At 38.6% G+C, this 16,932-nt stretch overlaps 1 protein-coding gene and 1 pseudogene across 2 annotated transcripts; both read left to right on the plus strand.

Moving 5' to 3' along the window:
* Window positions 1–86: 86 nt before the first annotated feature.
* On the plus strand, window positions 87–4,330 carry LOC103421746 (wall-associated receptor kinase-like 22). Of its 2 annotated transcripts, XM_070805506.1 has the most exons (4): window positions 110–675; window positions 1,278–2,461; window positions 2,569–2,694; window positions 2,903–4,330. In XM_070805506.1, exons 2-4 carry the CDS (start codon window positions 1,552–1,554, stop codon window positions 4,096–4,098), a joined length of 2,232 nt encoding a protein of 743 aa, XP_070661607.1. In that variant the 5' UTR covers window positions 110–675; window positions 1,278–1,551; the 3' UTR covers window positions 4,099–4,330. The 2 variants fall into 2 exon arrangements, with proteins under 2 accessions (XP_070661606.1, XP_070661607.1); XM_070805505.1 differs by having other exon boundaries at window positions 87–2,461.
* A 3,968-nt stretch (window positions 4,331–8,298) lies between these two features.
* On the plus strand, window positions 8,299–16,159 carry LOC114819236 (wall-associated receptor kinase-like 9; annotated as a pseudogene).
* Window positions 16,160–16,932: the final 773 nt, after the last annotated feature.

Consider the following 16,932-nt stretch of genomic DNA (forward strand, 5'->3'; position numbering starts at 1 on the left):
CACATTTGTAATGTAATGGCTGTCCATTTGCACTATGTGAATAAAAAATAATAATAAATGATTATTTAATAAAAATAATCTATATTATAATTAAAAGCTAAAAAAATTTGAAAATGGAATGCTTAGCCCGATAACCCCATCTCTTCCTCCTACCAATGATGTAGCCGTCAATCACCCTCTTCCTCCTCTCCCTCTACCTCACCTCCCGCCACCACTCCCGGGCCTAGAAGGCCCAACCCAAGCCCGCCGCTGCCGTCCAGCTGGTTCCGCCAAACCACATCCACCACTGCGAGGTTCGATTTCTCCCCGAGTTCTTCGATTCTTGCTCGAACTCGACGGTTTTCGAGTGGAGCGGGTCGCCATGGCCTGCAGTAATTTCGCCCATTACACCCCTGTGCGATTCTGAAGCCGACGATATGAATCTTGGTGAGATGGCGGCATCGTCATCTTTAAATCTCACGAAGAAGAATGATATTTGCATCTGGGTTTTGCTGACGAGTTTTCAAGGAGGGTGAGAGTGAGAAATTGGGTGTGTGAGATTTGTTAAGAAATGGAAATTTCATGGTGCTAAATGCTAGAGGGATTGTGAGGTTTCAACCTGGGAGGGATTTGAAGGTGTTTCCATGGAAGATGGAGATGCAGAGAGAGGGGTAGCTGGAGAAAGAAGAAGGGAAGGTTACGTTTTTAATTTTTAATTTTTTTTTATATTTAATTATCAAAAATTTTAACGAAAAGCTTCATTACTGTTTATTTTAACGAAAAATCACACATTTATACTAAAAAGCTAATTCTAATATTATTCATTTTACACTTTATTTTATCATTATCGTTAAAATTCAAAGTTTTTTAAGTATTTCCATTAGTTTTCTTTTAATTATTTTGGTTCACGGCATCAACAAAATATATTAGTTTTATATTTGCTACGTCTTCAATTAACGGTTTGATTAACGAATTTATGAAATTGCAATAAAATGATAAATAATGCATGAAATTAAAATGTTTTAAAAATATTATATGAAATTACAATAGCACCAAACCTGAGGGAGGGGTAAAATATAATTTATCATTTTTTATTTGTTCTAATTTTTTAGAAGCAGGAAAGTAATCACATTATCAAACAAATATTTGATTGATCCCTCCGATCCTTTTCACATACTCTGATGATTTTTCTTCAGTTTGACTGATATTTTTACGATTTGACTTTTGACTATATTTATTTGAGAAAAATCAACATTACTCATATTCTAATGCCGCCCTAATCTTCTCTTGTGTTATAGTGAACTCTTCAAAGTCAGACTTGAAATGGATTGGCAACAAAGAAAGAGCTGGTCTGGAATTCTAGAATGCTGGAGAATTTTATTAACTGCTTGGAATATTCCTTCAATCGTGGAAGGTGCAGAGAAATCAGCAGGAAAGTGCTGAGGACCGAAGCACTTTTACTTTTATTTTGAACAAGGTTGAGAGTTGAGGATCATTTTCTGTGCAACCTAACTCAGAGCTTGCAACTAGAAACCGCCAATATAGGTAAACAGAATACGAAAAATAACCAGAATGGTTGTCAAGTTGCTTAGTCATGTTATTCTGTTTACGCTTTTGCTGCGGTTACTAGCAGTAGCATCATCACAGAAACCGCCCATAGCAAAGCCTAACTGTCAGTCTCATTGTGGAGACATTGAAATCCCGTATCCCTTTGGAATTGGGGCAGGTTGTTACATTGACGACGACTGGTTCCAAATAATCTGTGACAACTCTACTGGCAATCCCACTCCTTTCTTGAACCGTACTAATCTGGAGGTCCTCGAAATTTCTGCTGAAGGAGGTACGCTAAAGGTCACAAACCCGATCACCTTCTCAAATTGCAGCAACAAGCCAATCAACCGCCAGACGGCCAACTTGGAGGGAAGCCCTTTTGCGTATTCCACCAAGAACGTGTTCACTGCAGTTGGTTGTGGTTTTATGGCCACGATCACCTCAAACTCAAATGGCTACTCCATTTCAAGTGGATGCAAGTCCGAGTGTGACATTTCCATAAATAAGAGTAACGGTACCAGGCATAATGTATGCAACGGTGTGGACTGCTGCCAGACAGCCATCCCTTCATTTCTCTCTGCCTTCAATACTAGTTTCCAGCGTGATGACGATAAAACACGAAGTTCATGCAATTACGCATTCTTGGTAGACCGCAAATGGTTTCAGGGGTATGCCAACAATTTAACAAACATTTCTGCCATCAGCGACAGGGACAATATTCCTGTGGTGCTTGAATGGAACATGTTTCACTCCACAACTGAAGTGTTTGGGACCTTTTTGGAAGTAAATGCAACGGTATGGAGGGATGATCCAATCCGGCCTTCATGTGATAGCTACAATGACAACTCTTCCGTGTATGGATCCTCAAGGCTTGAATGTACCTGCGGAGGGGGTTCGGAAGGAAATCCCTATCTTCTCGACGGATGTCAAGGTAAAACTCGAATACCATTTTCAATGTTTAAAGTTCTTTTCTTTGTGTTTGGAATGAGTTAGTAGGTGATTGATCATCACTTTAATTTTTTCAACACATTAATCCAGACATCAATGAATGTGAGGTTGGCAAGCATTCGTGTTCCGAACCCCTAGTATGTGTGAATCATCGTTCGGGTTACGGATGCTATTATCCTCCGAAGAGCAAATCTCCAGTCAAAGCCATCATTATAGGTATGTCCCTGCACTATACAGTATAATTTTCTGATTTAATAATGCATAATCTAGAATTAACAAAATGATTTGGAATTTTGAAGAGCAAAATAAGCAACCATATATATAACAAATCTCAGCAAAAGAAAAAAAAGGAAATGATCTTTGCTCACACACACACACACACACACACACACACTATCCTTTCTTATCTTCTTTAGTTATTCAGGTATCGGCAGTGGTCTTGGATTCTTGTTACTGCTCCTTGGTGCCTGGTGGTTGCATAAACTCATAAAGAAAACAAAAGCCATTAAACGCAAGAAGAAGTTCTTTAAACAAAATGGTGGTATACTATTGGAGCAACAACTGGCGGCTGGTGAAGTAAATGTTGAGAAAATTAAGTTGTTCAATTCACAGGAGTTAGAGATGGCCACAGACCATTTTAACATCGATAGAATTCTTGGCCAGGGAGGCCAAGGTACTGTTTACAAAGGAATGTTGACGGATGGAAGAATCGTTGCTGTAAAGAAGTCTAAATTAGTTGATGGAGGCGAAATTGCGCAGTTCATTAACGAAATTGTCATTCTTTCGCAAATTAACCATAGGAATGTGGTTAAACTGTTGGGTTGCTGTTTAGAGACAGAAGTACCTCTCTTGGTTTATGAATTCATACCGAAAGGGACTATCTACCAATATCTCCACAAAGAAAATGAGGAGTTTTTATTTACGTGGGAAATGCGCTTAAGGATTGCTGCTGAAGTTGCAGGAGCTCTTTCATACTTACATTCAGCAGCAGGTTTTCCAATTTACCACAGGGACATCAAGTCTACAAACATACTCTTAGATGATAAATACAGAGCAAAAGTTGCAGATTTCGGGACTTCAAGATCGGTTTCCATTGACCAAACCCACCTCACCACAATAGTACATGGCACCTTCGGGTACTTGGACCCAGAGTACTTCCAATCAAGTCAGTTTACGGATAAGAGTGATGTGTATAGCTTTGGAGTTGTCCTTCTTGAGCTGTTGACTGGAGAAAAATCCGTTTCTCTAACAAGGTCACCAGAAATCAGAGGCCTAGTTACATATTTTAATTTTTCAATGGAAGAGAATCGTCTGTTTGATATTATTGATGCTCGAGTTAAGGAGGAGGGTGTAAAAGAAGACATATTGTCAGTTGCTAACCTCGCAAACAGATGCTTGGATATGAGTGGAAAGAGACGGCCTACGATGAAAGAAGTGGCAATGGAGTTGGAGAGGATTCAAAAATCAGTCAACGCTTCTAATAATCTGCAACAAAATTCCGATGAGGTCGAATATGTTAGAAATGAAGTAACTGGTCCTTGGGATGTTACATCGACAGGGTCGTGTTTGGCTGGAGGTACTACTCCGTCAAAAGATTCACTACCACTACTATCTTACTGATCACGACCAGCAATTGGTGGAAACTGGAGATTTCCCTGATCTTGTTTTCGAAGCAAGAATTTGTCTTGTATTTTTTTTTTTCTGGTTTTAATCAACTTGTTTAGTGGTGTCTGTATGCTCCGATTGTTCTTGATGTTTTATGTGCTAATAATTTTGATGTGTCCGACAGTTTTAGGTTTTCTGCCCAAACTGTTACTAGCAATCTGAAAAGTCATCTTGCATCTTTCGCGTATTTTCTGGTGTTTTTTTCTAGAGCAAGAGTGCAGAATGATGTTTTGGACTAGGAATAACGGCTCCCTGTTTAAATAATCTAAATCCCAGTATGCTATTGTGTTGTCCACTTTTATGTGGTTTAGTTTTCTGTTTAAATTTCCACCACCAGTAATCAAAAGAAGGGTGACATTTGGCAGCCTATTTACTTTGGCTGTCAAATGTCAAAGGGCAGTTGGCTGAGAACTTTCACAGTCAAGCTTCAAAATTGGTCTGCTCCGAAATGTTTGAATCAATTCTAGAAAATAAAGGAAAATTACACAACTTAAAAACTTTTAAAAAATAATAGGAAGATCAAAGTTTGGAAATTAAGGGAAAAAGAAGAAAAGTCTGGTAAAACTTCCTTAAGACAAATTATCTTATTGCCATGGTTGCTTTTGTGGGATTTAGTTTTTTTTTTGTCCCCCCACCCCCCGGTCTTTGTACTACCATTTTCTTCTTCATTAGTTTAATAAACGCAAGGGGCCCCTTTTATTTTAAAAAAAAATAATAATGTAACCGGATAATAAATGATACATTGCAGGAAGCATGGCAAAACCCTAACCAAATCTTCAATATTTCTTCTTTGAGGATAATTCTGCACAAAATTCTCATATGGGCCAAAAGAAATATTTTCATATAAAGTTATCCCTATTGTAGGCCTATTTGATTGAGCGATCTAGGATTAGAGAGAGAGAGGGGTGCGGCAAGCTTTAGGGAGAAGAGAGATTGATTTAATTGTGAGGTGTGTTTGATTTACCCCATTATGCCTTTACTTCCCCCTAATGATGGGAAGACTATCTCATCAAAGTGACAATCCGTAAAACGTGCGGTAAAGAGATCTCCTGTCAAGGGTTCTAAGTAGCGAACAATTGATGGCGAATCATAACCGACATAGATTCCCATTTTTTCTCTGAGGACTCATTTTGGTATGTAGCGGCGGCGTTATTGGCACATAAATGGCGCACCCAAACACCCATAAATGCGAGACGTCATGCTCGTATCTAGTGACCAACTGTAACAGTGAATGTGGTTGGGTAGTGGTGGGCCTCAAGCGAACCAACATAGCTGTGTACAATATTGCATAGCCCCAAGCAGATACCTGCAATTTGGTTCTCATAACCAAAGTCCTACCTATCAATTGAATGTGCTTTATGAAAGCTTCTGCCAGGCCGTTTTGGGTGTGAACATGGGGTACAGGATGTTCCACATTTATCCCTACTGACATGCAATAATCGTCAAAAGTCTGTGACGTAAACTCTCCAGCATTATCCGGTCAAATCAACTTGATCGAATAATCAGGGTGGTGAGTCCTTAGCTTAATGATTTGAGCTAGGAGTTTAGCAAACGCGGCATTGCGTGTGGACAACAAGCAACCATCGTGTCGATGCATCAACCAACACCATAAAGTATCTAAATGGTCCGCAAGTTGGTTGGATTGGCCCACAAATGTCCCCTTCAATCCTATGAAGAAATTTATGGGGGTCGTGAATGATATTTGTATTGGAGAGTTGAGTATTCAACTTTCCTAAAGAACACGCTTTGCATGGTGGGAGTCCAACATAGGGATGTAACTTATGCTTGTGTGAAGATTTGAGAATACAACGCATCATGTCACGTCCAGGATGTCCCAAACGATCATGCCAAAGCAACAAAGTGTCTGGGAACTCAGGCATAGGATCGGCCACACTGTGGGCTTCTATGCCGCGAATGGTTGTGATGTACAACCCACTCGGCAAGCATTCCAACTTCTCGTGAATATGCTTCTGGTCATATTCATACGAAGTGATACAAAGAAATTCAGAATCATGATCTTCAGTGGTTTCAAGATGATATTGATTATTTCGAATATCTCTAAAAAGCAGCAGCGTTCTTCCGGAACGTGGAGAATAGAGTGCCTCCTTAATGGTCAGAATTGTACCATTAGACAACATAATACGTTTATTTCCGTGTCCTTCAATCAGGTTGGATAAGCCTGAGAGAGTTGTTAAAGGAGCTTTCTTAGGTATGAAGTTAGTAAAATAGTGGTGTTCACGCAAGATGGTGTGCGTGGTTGCACTATCTATCAGACAACTAACTTCCCCACTAGACATACCTAGAAATAAATTAATTGAATTGGTCACATGTATAGATATAAGTCCATTCATTCAATTAAGCAATTCGAGAAAATAATATTCATTCAAATAACAATCCATAATTCAAAACAAACCAAAACCAAACAAATTATTCCAAATACTTAGAAAAAGTATTCAAAATTAAACCATAAACCTAGCAAAATAGGGGGCTAGGGCCGGCCACTCCTAGTGGGTTCGGCCACTAGGGGTAAACACCCTAAATACATGTCTAATTTATTCATCCATAGGTGATGACGCCTCCTGGAAATCCGATATCTCCATTGATGTAGTTGCATCTTCTGGATGATCCACATGTGCAAAGTTAGACTCACGACGGGAATGATACTTGGCAATAGCCTCAGAGGAAGCTCAGCATATACGTGACCAATGATCCTTTGATCCACAGTGATAGCATATGTCCAGTTCATTAGAAGCAGCCTGAACTGGAGCTTTGCCCTTGTTCTTGAAGTTTGGGACCTTATAGGCGATTGTGGACGCTGCTGGGTCGCAATTCTTCCCTTAGGTGGGGCACTCTATTGACCTTGGGCTTGCTGCCCATTACCACGGCCACGACGATTCTTTTGTCATTTATGGCTGCTAGAATAGGTCGTATGCATTTCAGGCGCAGCGTTCGAGCCAGTGGGTCGAGCTTGATGATTCTTCATCAAAACCTGGTTCTGCTTTTCAGCGATAAGTAAAATAGAGATCAAATCCGAAAACTTGGTGAATTTATGTGCCCTATATTATTGCTGCAGGATAATATTGGTGGCATGGAAGGTTGAATAGGTCTTCTCTAAGAGATCTGATTCAATTAGTTCCACTTTGCAGAATATCAACAGAGAATGGATTCTACAAACTTCAGAGTTGTATTCATTCACAGACTTAAAGTCCTGGAAGCGAAGATGTTGTCAGTCGTGTCTTGCTTCAGGCAAGTATATGTGTTTCTGGTGATCGAAATGGTCAGCTAGAGTAAGCTAAAGGGTGCGTGGGTCCTCCTCAGTGAGATACTTAGTTTGCAATGCATCATGAATGTGTCTTCGGATGAAGATCATTGCAGTAGCCTTTTGAGCTTCGTCAATAGGTTTGTCGGCGATAAGTGTCTCGATGGTGGCTCTAATACCCTTTGCAGTGAGATGGAGCTTCACGTCTGAAACCCACTTCAGATAGTTTCTTCCACAGACTTCTAGAGCGGAGAAATCAAAATTATTCAAGTTGGACATATCCCTAACACGGAGGGAGAAAACGTGATGAGTCATATGGTAAGTCATGGACATATATCAGGTTCTTTAGACATGTATTGGTTTAATTTATGCATGAAAGCTACGGGTTTCATATGGTATGTTTTGAATGAAAACTTCGAGTTTCAAAGGCACTAAATTTGAAACTACAGGTTCAATTTAGTTTTATGAACAATTGGTTCATAATGAGAGGTTCATGCAAGAAACACAAAATGTAATATATTAACCAAGTGTAGTGGATTTGAGTTGTCTTCGGGAACTAAAGTGTGAGAGCTTCGTTACTACGAAAGTATGTGACGGTTCAAAGTATAAAAATACATTATTGAATTGTTAATGTCCAAAAGTGATTTTCAGGTCAATAATTTTGGATTCATTATCAGATTAATGTACTGCATGTCACTTTTAATTAATTCAATAAATCGGGCCATACGGGTCGATTGTAGAAGCAAAATAATATTAACATATGGGTGAAATTATTGTAGAATGCTAAAATAAAAGTATTGGGTCGAAAAAATTGCCCCAAAAATACAATTGGGCTCGGGTTGTGTGCCTAGAGTAAAAAGGCATGGCCCAAAAACCTTGGGTGTGGGCTACAGGCCATGAGGGTGGGTGAGAAACCCCTAGCCGAAGCTAGGTTTCATATATCGGCCAAAGGGGGGCATGGTACAGGTCCAGCAAGGCTGACATGTTGGTTGTTGCGTGGGGAAGCCCAGCCGCAAGGCTGGAGTCATGCAGTTGATGCGGGCCAGGGCAACAAAGCCCAGCAACCAAAGAAAAAAAGGTTGCAGCGTGCGTATGGGAGGATAGCCCAGACAATTGGCCAGGTTGGATGGTTGCAGGCCAAAGTCAGTGTGCAGAGGTTCAGGGCTACAAGCCCTATCGAGGTAAAATCCAGGCCTAAGCCTGATGGTTATTTGCACAATGATGGTGTGGTGCATGAAACAAATATATGAACATATACAATATCTATATCGAAAGGAAAATATAAACATAGAGGGGTTCATGCATCATAAGGAATGTTTTCATGCTTCGTGGACGTTTCAAATATCTTCTTTTATTTTAAACGTACCTGATTAGCAGAAAACGAATAAGCTTTTGAATTTGGTGGATGATAGCCTCCTCCAACGATGCGTCAATTCCTTTGCTTCTGGCAAGAGCGTGCTGATAACGTGTTGTGGGCCTATTTAATTGAACGATCTAGGATTAGAGAAAAAGAGGAGTGCGGCAAGCTTTAGGGAGAAGAGATATTGATTTAATTGTGATGTGTGTTTGATTCACCCCATTGTGCCTTTATTTATAGTAGTAGGAAGGGTAAAACATTTCTCTTTAGGATTACAACATTTAATAGGTAATCTAATCCTAAAAGGAATATAAGATACATTCCCAGATTCCCTAGGATTTACACAATCACATTCCTATTCTAAATATGACTACAACAATCCCGATATATGAAATTTTTTTGTTATCACTACATGAAACTCAACCATGGTCCACGTACACTCCGATGAGATGGTAACCTAACATGTTTGATAATTTAGAGCCTTGAGTGTTTGATATGGAATATATAGGTTATTTAATGATTTTGGGGTAAGGTTATAAAAGATGCTAGGTGCTAGTTAGGCGATGGGTTGGGGCCTAGAGTCCTACTTAATTGCATTGAGATAAATAAATTGCAAAACAAAATGACATATAAATTAAAATATTATAACATATTGAAGATATAGAGAACAAGCATATAATGAGTGTTCATCCAAGTATTAACAAGTCTCTTATAATTTAATAAACAAACATAAAATCCAAAAGTTAAAGTCATCGATTTTCTGTCTAAATAAGAGTCATGACTTGGGGGTGCCTAGACAGGCCAGGGGAATGCCTAAGGAGGTCTAGACGCCATTTCTTAATTTTCAAATGCCTATGAATTATTCGGGACGGTGGCTAGCCGCCTAACACCTAAACGGGGCATAGGCGGCGCAAAGCGGGAGTTTTTAGAACAATGCTCTGAGAGATTCAAAGAGCATGTGAGTAGTGTGAAATCCCATCCTCGGATTTCACTGTTTTAAATTACTTATTTCATATTTTGTACTCTTATTCATAGTTTCGACGCGTTTTTATTTGTGGCATACAAATTTTTCAATAAGTAAAATGATGAAAACACATTCAATGAACTAAACGGAATTTTTACGAACGTATTTGAATCTTTCAAGATTTTCTAGATTTATTTACATATTTGGATAGTACGTGTCGATATGAACGCGTGAGCGCAAGCATATTGTAATTTGGAGTTATAACGAAAGAGTTATTAATGAATGAAGTTAAGGGCAAAATGGTCATTTGACCATAAATCTAGAAGGCTCCAGATTTTGTTGGAGCAATGCGATAGAGCCACATGTGTGGCTGTGATGGAAATAAGAGAAGAGAAATTATGTATGGAACTGCCCAATCAAGAAGTAGAGAAATGAAAGAAAGGAGAACATGGAGGAACACCGAATCCTTAACTCGTTTTCGACCAGCACGACCCGATGCCCAACCTGGACACCCTGTGTAATTTTCGACTCTGATTCTGGTATTTTCCTGGCAAATTGATTATCGCCACCACCTGCACTCTACTCCATGACCCTCCCTCTACCAATTCCACCCCAAACCCAACGAGATTTTGACACATTTGATGGTGCACAAAACCCTTCGCCGGTGATCCACCGTTTCTGAAATGATCTCCGTCAACCACCACCACCCTCAGGTGTCTCTTGAGCCCAAAAACAAACCCTAAACAAGTTTGGGGGTGGCAGAGCTTTGAATTCGGCGAATCGAGGTTCACCCATTTTCGAGGTTTCCGACGGTTCGAGGGATTTTCTGGCTACTTCCCGGCCAAACTGGACTTTGTCCCAGGTATGAAAAATGTTTCCCTCATTGAGTTGTACATTTCTGCAAAATTTGGTAAATTTTGGAGTCGGTCGGAATTTGTGGTTTCCGTTCACCGAAAACCGCCACCCGCGACGGCGCGTAAGGTGGCGCGTGGTTAGTGGGTTGATGCTGCCTTTTTAAGTTCAATTTGATGTCTTTATTTCAGATTTGATGTCCATTTGATGTGGCTCAATAGTTTGAACCTATTGTTGAATATTACGTCACTTGATCATTTTATGATTTGACGATTTGACCGTTGGATCGTCACCCAACTTTAATATGTTATAGTACATAATATTTGAGGACATTACAAACTAACGTATTGGGAATCTGACATACGGATCTTCCCGAATTGGATTTCTAAGTTTGTAAAATCAAACGTTGATGGCCACTTAATCTTAGCAATTGGCGGAGATCCAACCGATGAATCGTAATGAAATTTTAGTAAGTTGTTCTAGAAGAGTAGTGAGACTCTTGGGAAGTTACAAATCAAAAATTTGATAGGCAGATGTTCCGTTTAGATTTCTAGGGTTATGGACCCTACTCTCGACCTTGATCGACGGTTGGTTTTTTAGTCAACTAGCCCGAGTTTTTCTAGCGTGTTGCTGATCTTAGAGTGTTGTTGAGATTCCATAGAGCTTATTGGGCTCAGCATGGTGACGTGTCTTCCTCGATTGATGTGCACCTCGATTTATGTACTGATGGCATCACATTGTGTTATGCTTGTTTATTTTATGTGATTTGACATATGTATTGAACTTGTTGTGGAGTGTGGTTGATTCGAGAACCCATTGTCATGGGGTTTGTTGCTTCAAGACTTGTTTCACATATCGTATCATTATTTCTCGTTTCATTGAGCCATTCTAATTATGTACCTTGTGCTTTGTTCCATTTCTTATTTCGTTGAGCTTTTGTATTTTGAGTACTTGATTCATGTCTTGTTCTTCAAGCGTCGCTATATTCCTTGGACTTCCTCTCGGTTCCGTTGAGTGATCCGGAATTGGGTTTCCACTAGGGTTCCGTTGAGTGGTCTGGTTCCCTACTCCATTTGGATTCCATTGAGTGGTCTGGAATCTCTCGTGATCCGCGATTCCGTTGAGTGGTCCGGAATCGTATCCAGCTTGAATTTCATTGAGTGGTTCAATATGCATTTATACTCCGCGATTCGGTTGAGTGGTCTGGAATCGTATCCACGCGGATTCTGTTGAGAGGTCTGGAATCTCTTCTACTTCGCAATTCCATTGAGTGGTCCGGATGTTGATAGATTTCGTTGAATGGTCCGAAATCACATCATTTGACTTGTTAGTTTCTTGAATTTGATCAGTTTCAGATATGTAGGTTTCGGCCGAAATGTGTCGCTCTAGCCCTGCATTTTGGTGTATGGTATGTGTTATTGATTAATGTGATTGTGGAATGATGTTGGTTGTGATTGTTGTCATTATGATTAGACTCATTGACCAATATGTAGGGGTGGTTCGGTATAGGATACCATACCGAAACTAGTATCCCGAATCCCAAACCAAATTTTCGGGAATCCCAAATTTTGGGAATCTCGAAATATTTTTGGGATTTCTGGACAAATTGGGAATCCCAAATTGAAATATGAAATTATGAATTGTTGTTCAAATATATAATTCAAGAACACATTCATGAATTAGGAATGTCATTTCATTCACACTACCATTTAATCTAAAACTGGCATGTCTGACTGTTTTTATCAGAGTCAAAATTAAAATTAATTAAACCATTTTTGCAAGCCTTCTGAAATCATCAGTCATGGTAGCAGCAATAATAAAATCCAAATCAATATCAAACAAAACATGAAAAATATGCAAGATGTAGGGCATTCCAGGTTGTGGAGCATGAATTAGAAACTACTAGCATCAATTATAAAAGAATAATATATAAATATATATATATATAATTAATATTATATATTTTCGGTTTAGTATGGGATTCCCGAAATATCAAGAAGCCAATCTCGAATCCCGTACCGAAATTTCGGGATCGGTTCGGGATAGCAACTCGAAAATTTTGGGAATTTCGATTTGGGAAATTTTTGGTTTGGGATCGGGATTTTTTCGGTTCGGTTCGGGATTTTCAGGAATTTTTTCCACCCCTACCAATATGGCTAGAGATTTATGTTACGCTTCATCGAATGTTCCTCGTGATGTTGCATGCATGTTGTGTGGTATTATGTTGAGACATAGTGATTTATGTGATGATTGTTCGAGTGTAGTGAAGGACAAACCACAAATGGCTTGATCCCTGTTTAGGGTACGTGGCAGTCTAACGAGGAGTTTAGATGCAGCCATAAAGTATACGAAAATTACTACACAATTCGAATCTTGAGTTATGCTTTGTACATATCCCGGAGGCATGGTATGTTAGATATATGGGTATTTGGTAATGTAACGTGTCAATCCAGGATGTATGTCGGGATCGGGACGTGACAAGTAGAGAGCTTTTGGGATCATCTAGATGTTGTATTCGGTCCCATACCTATGAAAGTTTATCTTATATTACCGGCCCCAAGTCCAGATAAAGAAGGATGTGGACTGTATCAGGTAGTCAACAGCCATAACTCATTTTTCACGTCGAACTCTTATGATCTAGATGTTATAGTCTGTTCATGTTATTTCCAAAAGTTATGGGATTGACTGATGATTCCTCCATTCTATCTTGAACAACTCTGATGAAATTTCTTTCTTTTTTATTTTGGCCAATATTTTAATTTGAATTTTAATTTGAATTTTAATTTATTCGTTAGGATACTTCAGCCTTTCACTATCAAGTATGACTACTATACCAGATGATGCAGAAACAACATGAATTAGACAATAAAATAAGAAAATCTTGAAAATACTTTTATCCGTAATAATAATTTTACGGCCCTCCTAAAAAGAAGAAATCTGCATTGAAACCAGTGGTTATAGGTACACCTCTGTCCCCTCAGTTGGCCTGGAACAACTTTCAGTGGATTCAAAATGAGAAAAATTTGAACAGTTCACTAAAATTCTCAAGAGGTTATGATCACTCATATATTTCATGCATTTATACAATCAATTTCTAAAGTCTTTGTGATGTTTTTATGTTAAAATTGTGGCATTTTACCTTACCTTATGTTATTGTGCAGTTAAATGTGTTTTATGATCAATTTCAATTAAAAGGAAGAAAAGTGAAGACACGGACAAAGAAGCAGAGAGGATGGCAGGAAACAAAGTGGAAAAACAGCATGGAAGAATTCTGACAGAGTGGAGAGAGCATTAAGAGAGTGACGAAAAGAAAAAGAAACAAATAAAAAAGACAGACTGGCAGACAAAGAGGTGTGGAAAGAAAAGAAAAAAATAAACAAATAAAAAACAGAGAAGAGTGGAAAGAGAGTGGAGTGCACACTGACAAACAAAAATAAAATAGGCAGAAGGGAGAGAGCACTGAGGCAGTGCGGAAGGAATAAAAGAAGAAAGAGCAAGCGTGGAGAGAGGAGAGACACGGGCAGAGGGGAATAAGTGGAGTGCGCAAACAGAGAGCAGGGCAGACCAGGAGAAAACGTGACTGGCAGGGAAAAGAGAGGAGAAAACATGAATACGTAGTTTTAATTTTCAATTGCTTAAGTGTTGTTATATGCTTGCTTTGATATTTTCAATCACTAAATTAAACTATCTATGTATCTTGATGCTTGAACACCATTAGGATGCTTAGAAAAGTTATCGGATGCAATTTTGAACGAATGTCACGTTAAAATTGGTTGTGCTTCTTATGATTGAGAATTATACTCTCCTAAGGTAAATATCATGCTCTTAGGGATTATATGGTTTAACAAAAGGATTTTCACCAAGATTAATGAATCACTCATGTTTATATTTAATCCAAATGTCATGGATAAGTTGCATGTAGTGGTATGCGTTTTAGCTTGAATGTCACAAGTAAAATATACACAAGGAAAATCCAACCTTCAAAGCATGTGTGCTTTCAATTATTTAAGCAATTGGAATAGCTACGTAAAAGTGTTGTTGGTAAAGGTTGAACTCTAGCATATTGTCAATTTATTTTTCTTCAATCATTTATTTTATCTTGAATTTCCTTATTTACTTGTTTTGTTTAAGTTGAATCATTATTCCTATAAACCAATTTCCATTTTAGATATTTGTTAAGTCACACCCAGTAATATTTAGTTTCGTCAAATTAGTGTAATTCTTAGAGTTAAATAAGTTAAATACACAAAAACTCGTAAATTGTTTATATCAGTCCCTGAGGAGATCGACCTTGCTTGAGCCATTCTATACTACAAACACTTGTTCTCTTGCAAGAATTTTCTATGGTTTAACCCTTTGTTTTACAAGTGGTAAAATCGCTATCAGGTTAGCTAAAGAATTGGGTACTTTTTTTGTAACATGTATTGATTTATGTAGATATTGGTGGAAGCTTGGGGGTATTACTTCTTCTTGCTGCTCTATGGTGGTTATACAAGGTAGTGAAGAAAATAAATAACATTAATTGCCGAGAGAAGTTCTTCAAACAAAACGGTGGCTTATTGCTCGAAGAACAATTGAGTTCCGGTGAAGTCAATGTTGAAAAAATAAAATTATTTAGAGAAGGCCACAGATCATTTTAATGTGAACAGAATTCTTGGCCAGGGAGGCCAAGGTACCGTTTACAAAGGTGTTGACAGATGAAAAAATTGTTGCAGTAGAAAAGTCCAAGGTGGTTGATGAAGGGAAACTTAGGCCTTTCATTAACGAGATTGTCAGGTGGTTGATGAAGGGAAACTTAGGCCTTTCATTAACGAGATTGTCATTCTTTCACAGCTTAACCACAGGAATGTGGTTAAGTTATTCGGGTGTTGTTTGAGGACAAAGGTTCCTCTACTGGTGTATGAATTTGTTCCAATCTGTACCCTTTTCGAGTATATCCACAAAGATAATGAAGAGTTTCCGCTTACGTGGGATATTTTCTACCTGCATTCATCAGCTTCCATTCCCATTTATCATCGCTATACTAAGTCCACAAACATACTTTGAGACGACAAGTATAGAGTAAAAGTAGCTGATTTTGGAACTTCGAGATTTTTCCATTGATCAAACTCATGTGACCACACAAGTACAAGGCACTTTCGGATACTTGGATCCAGAGTACTTCCAATCAAGCCAGTTCACAGAAAAGTCCGATGTTTATAGCTTCGGAGTTGTCCTAGTTGAGCTCCTGACTAGTAAAAAGCCGATTTCATACAAGATCGGAAGAAGGGAGAAGTCTGGCCACATACTCCATTCTTAAAATTGAAGAAAACCGTCTGTTTGAGTTGATGTTCAAGTTACGAAGGAGGGAAATAAAGGACAGGTTGAGGCAATTGCTTGCCTTGCAAGAAGATGCTTAGACTTGAATGGAAAGAGACGCCCCACGATGAATGAAGTTGCAATGGAGCTGGAGGAGATTCAAAATCCAGTTGATCGTTCTAGTGTGCAGCAAAATTATGAAGAGGTTGAATATGTTGGAAAGGAAGTGACTGGTCCTTGGGATGATGTTTCTGCATCAACAGGATCAGCTGTCGACAATATATAGTGCTGCTTCATCAACTGATGTGCTTCCACTATTATCGTCGAATAACGATGAACATGGGCAGCTTTTGAATTACGTCCAAAGTGTCTGTCGTTCAGAAGTGCTTGCTAAAAGTCCAGAACCTACTTTGGCCTAAAGCTAAGGGACCACCAATCTGTTTTGATTGAGAAACCTGGTCCACCCTAGCTTTTAGCATTTGTGGAAAGCGAGATGACTTTCACAAATCCTTTTTAGCCTCTTTCTTATATTTGTACGTTAATTCTGTTTGACTTGGTGAATTTGGTGGTCAGAATTAAGAGTAAATTGTAACAATGTTTCATCAACTTTAATCAAATTAGAGCAATGGTCTCTCAACTAAAAATTCATTACCATTGGTCCTTCAACTTATCAAAATGTGTAGCTATAGTCATTTTCATCAATTTCGTCAAAATTTTGTCAAAATAAGTTATGTTGGAATAACCATTTATATAATTAGGGTCCCTCAACTCATCAAGGTGTGTAATTATGGTCCTTTTTGTCAACTATATCAAAATTTTTGTCAAAACGAGTTATGTTAAAATGACCATTGCTACAATTAGGTTAAAGTTAAGAGACAATTTCTCTAGTTGAATTAAAATTGAGGGATCAATGATAATGGATTTTTCGTTGAGAGACCATTGCTCCAATTAAGTTAAAGTTAAGGGACCATAGCTACAATTTACTCTAGAAATAAATAGGGATATGTGAGTTCCTTGTATGAAAATCAGTTTCCTTGTGAATGCCCACAATTTTTCTCA

The sequence above is a fragment of the Malus domestica genome, chromosome 09, assembly GCF_042453785.1.
Source record: "Malus domestica chromosome 09, GDT2T_hap1".
In the NCBI taxonomy this organism is placed as follows: domain Eukaryota; kingdom Viridiplantae; phylum Streptophyta; class Magnoliopsida; order Rosales; family Rosaceae; genus Malus; species Malus domestica.

Bases quoted from the DNA above. Each gene is read 5' to 3' on its own strand.
- LOC103421746 (XM_070805505.1), top strand. From the start codon at position 1,552: ATGGTTGTCAAGTTGCTTAGTCATGTTATTCTGTTTACGCTTTTGCTG. The intron at 2,462-2,568 runs GTAAAACTCGAA...ACATTAATCCAG, and splicing joins TCTTCTCGACGGATGTCAAG to ACATCAATGAATGTGAGGTT. The intron at 2,695-2,902 runs GTATGTCCCTGC...TTAGTTATTCAG, and splicing joins AGTCAAAGCCATCATTATAG to GTATCGGCAGTGGTCTTGGA.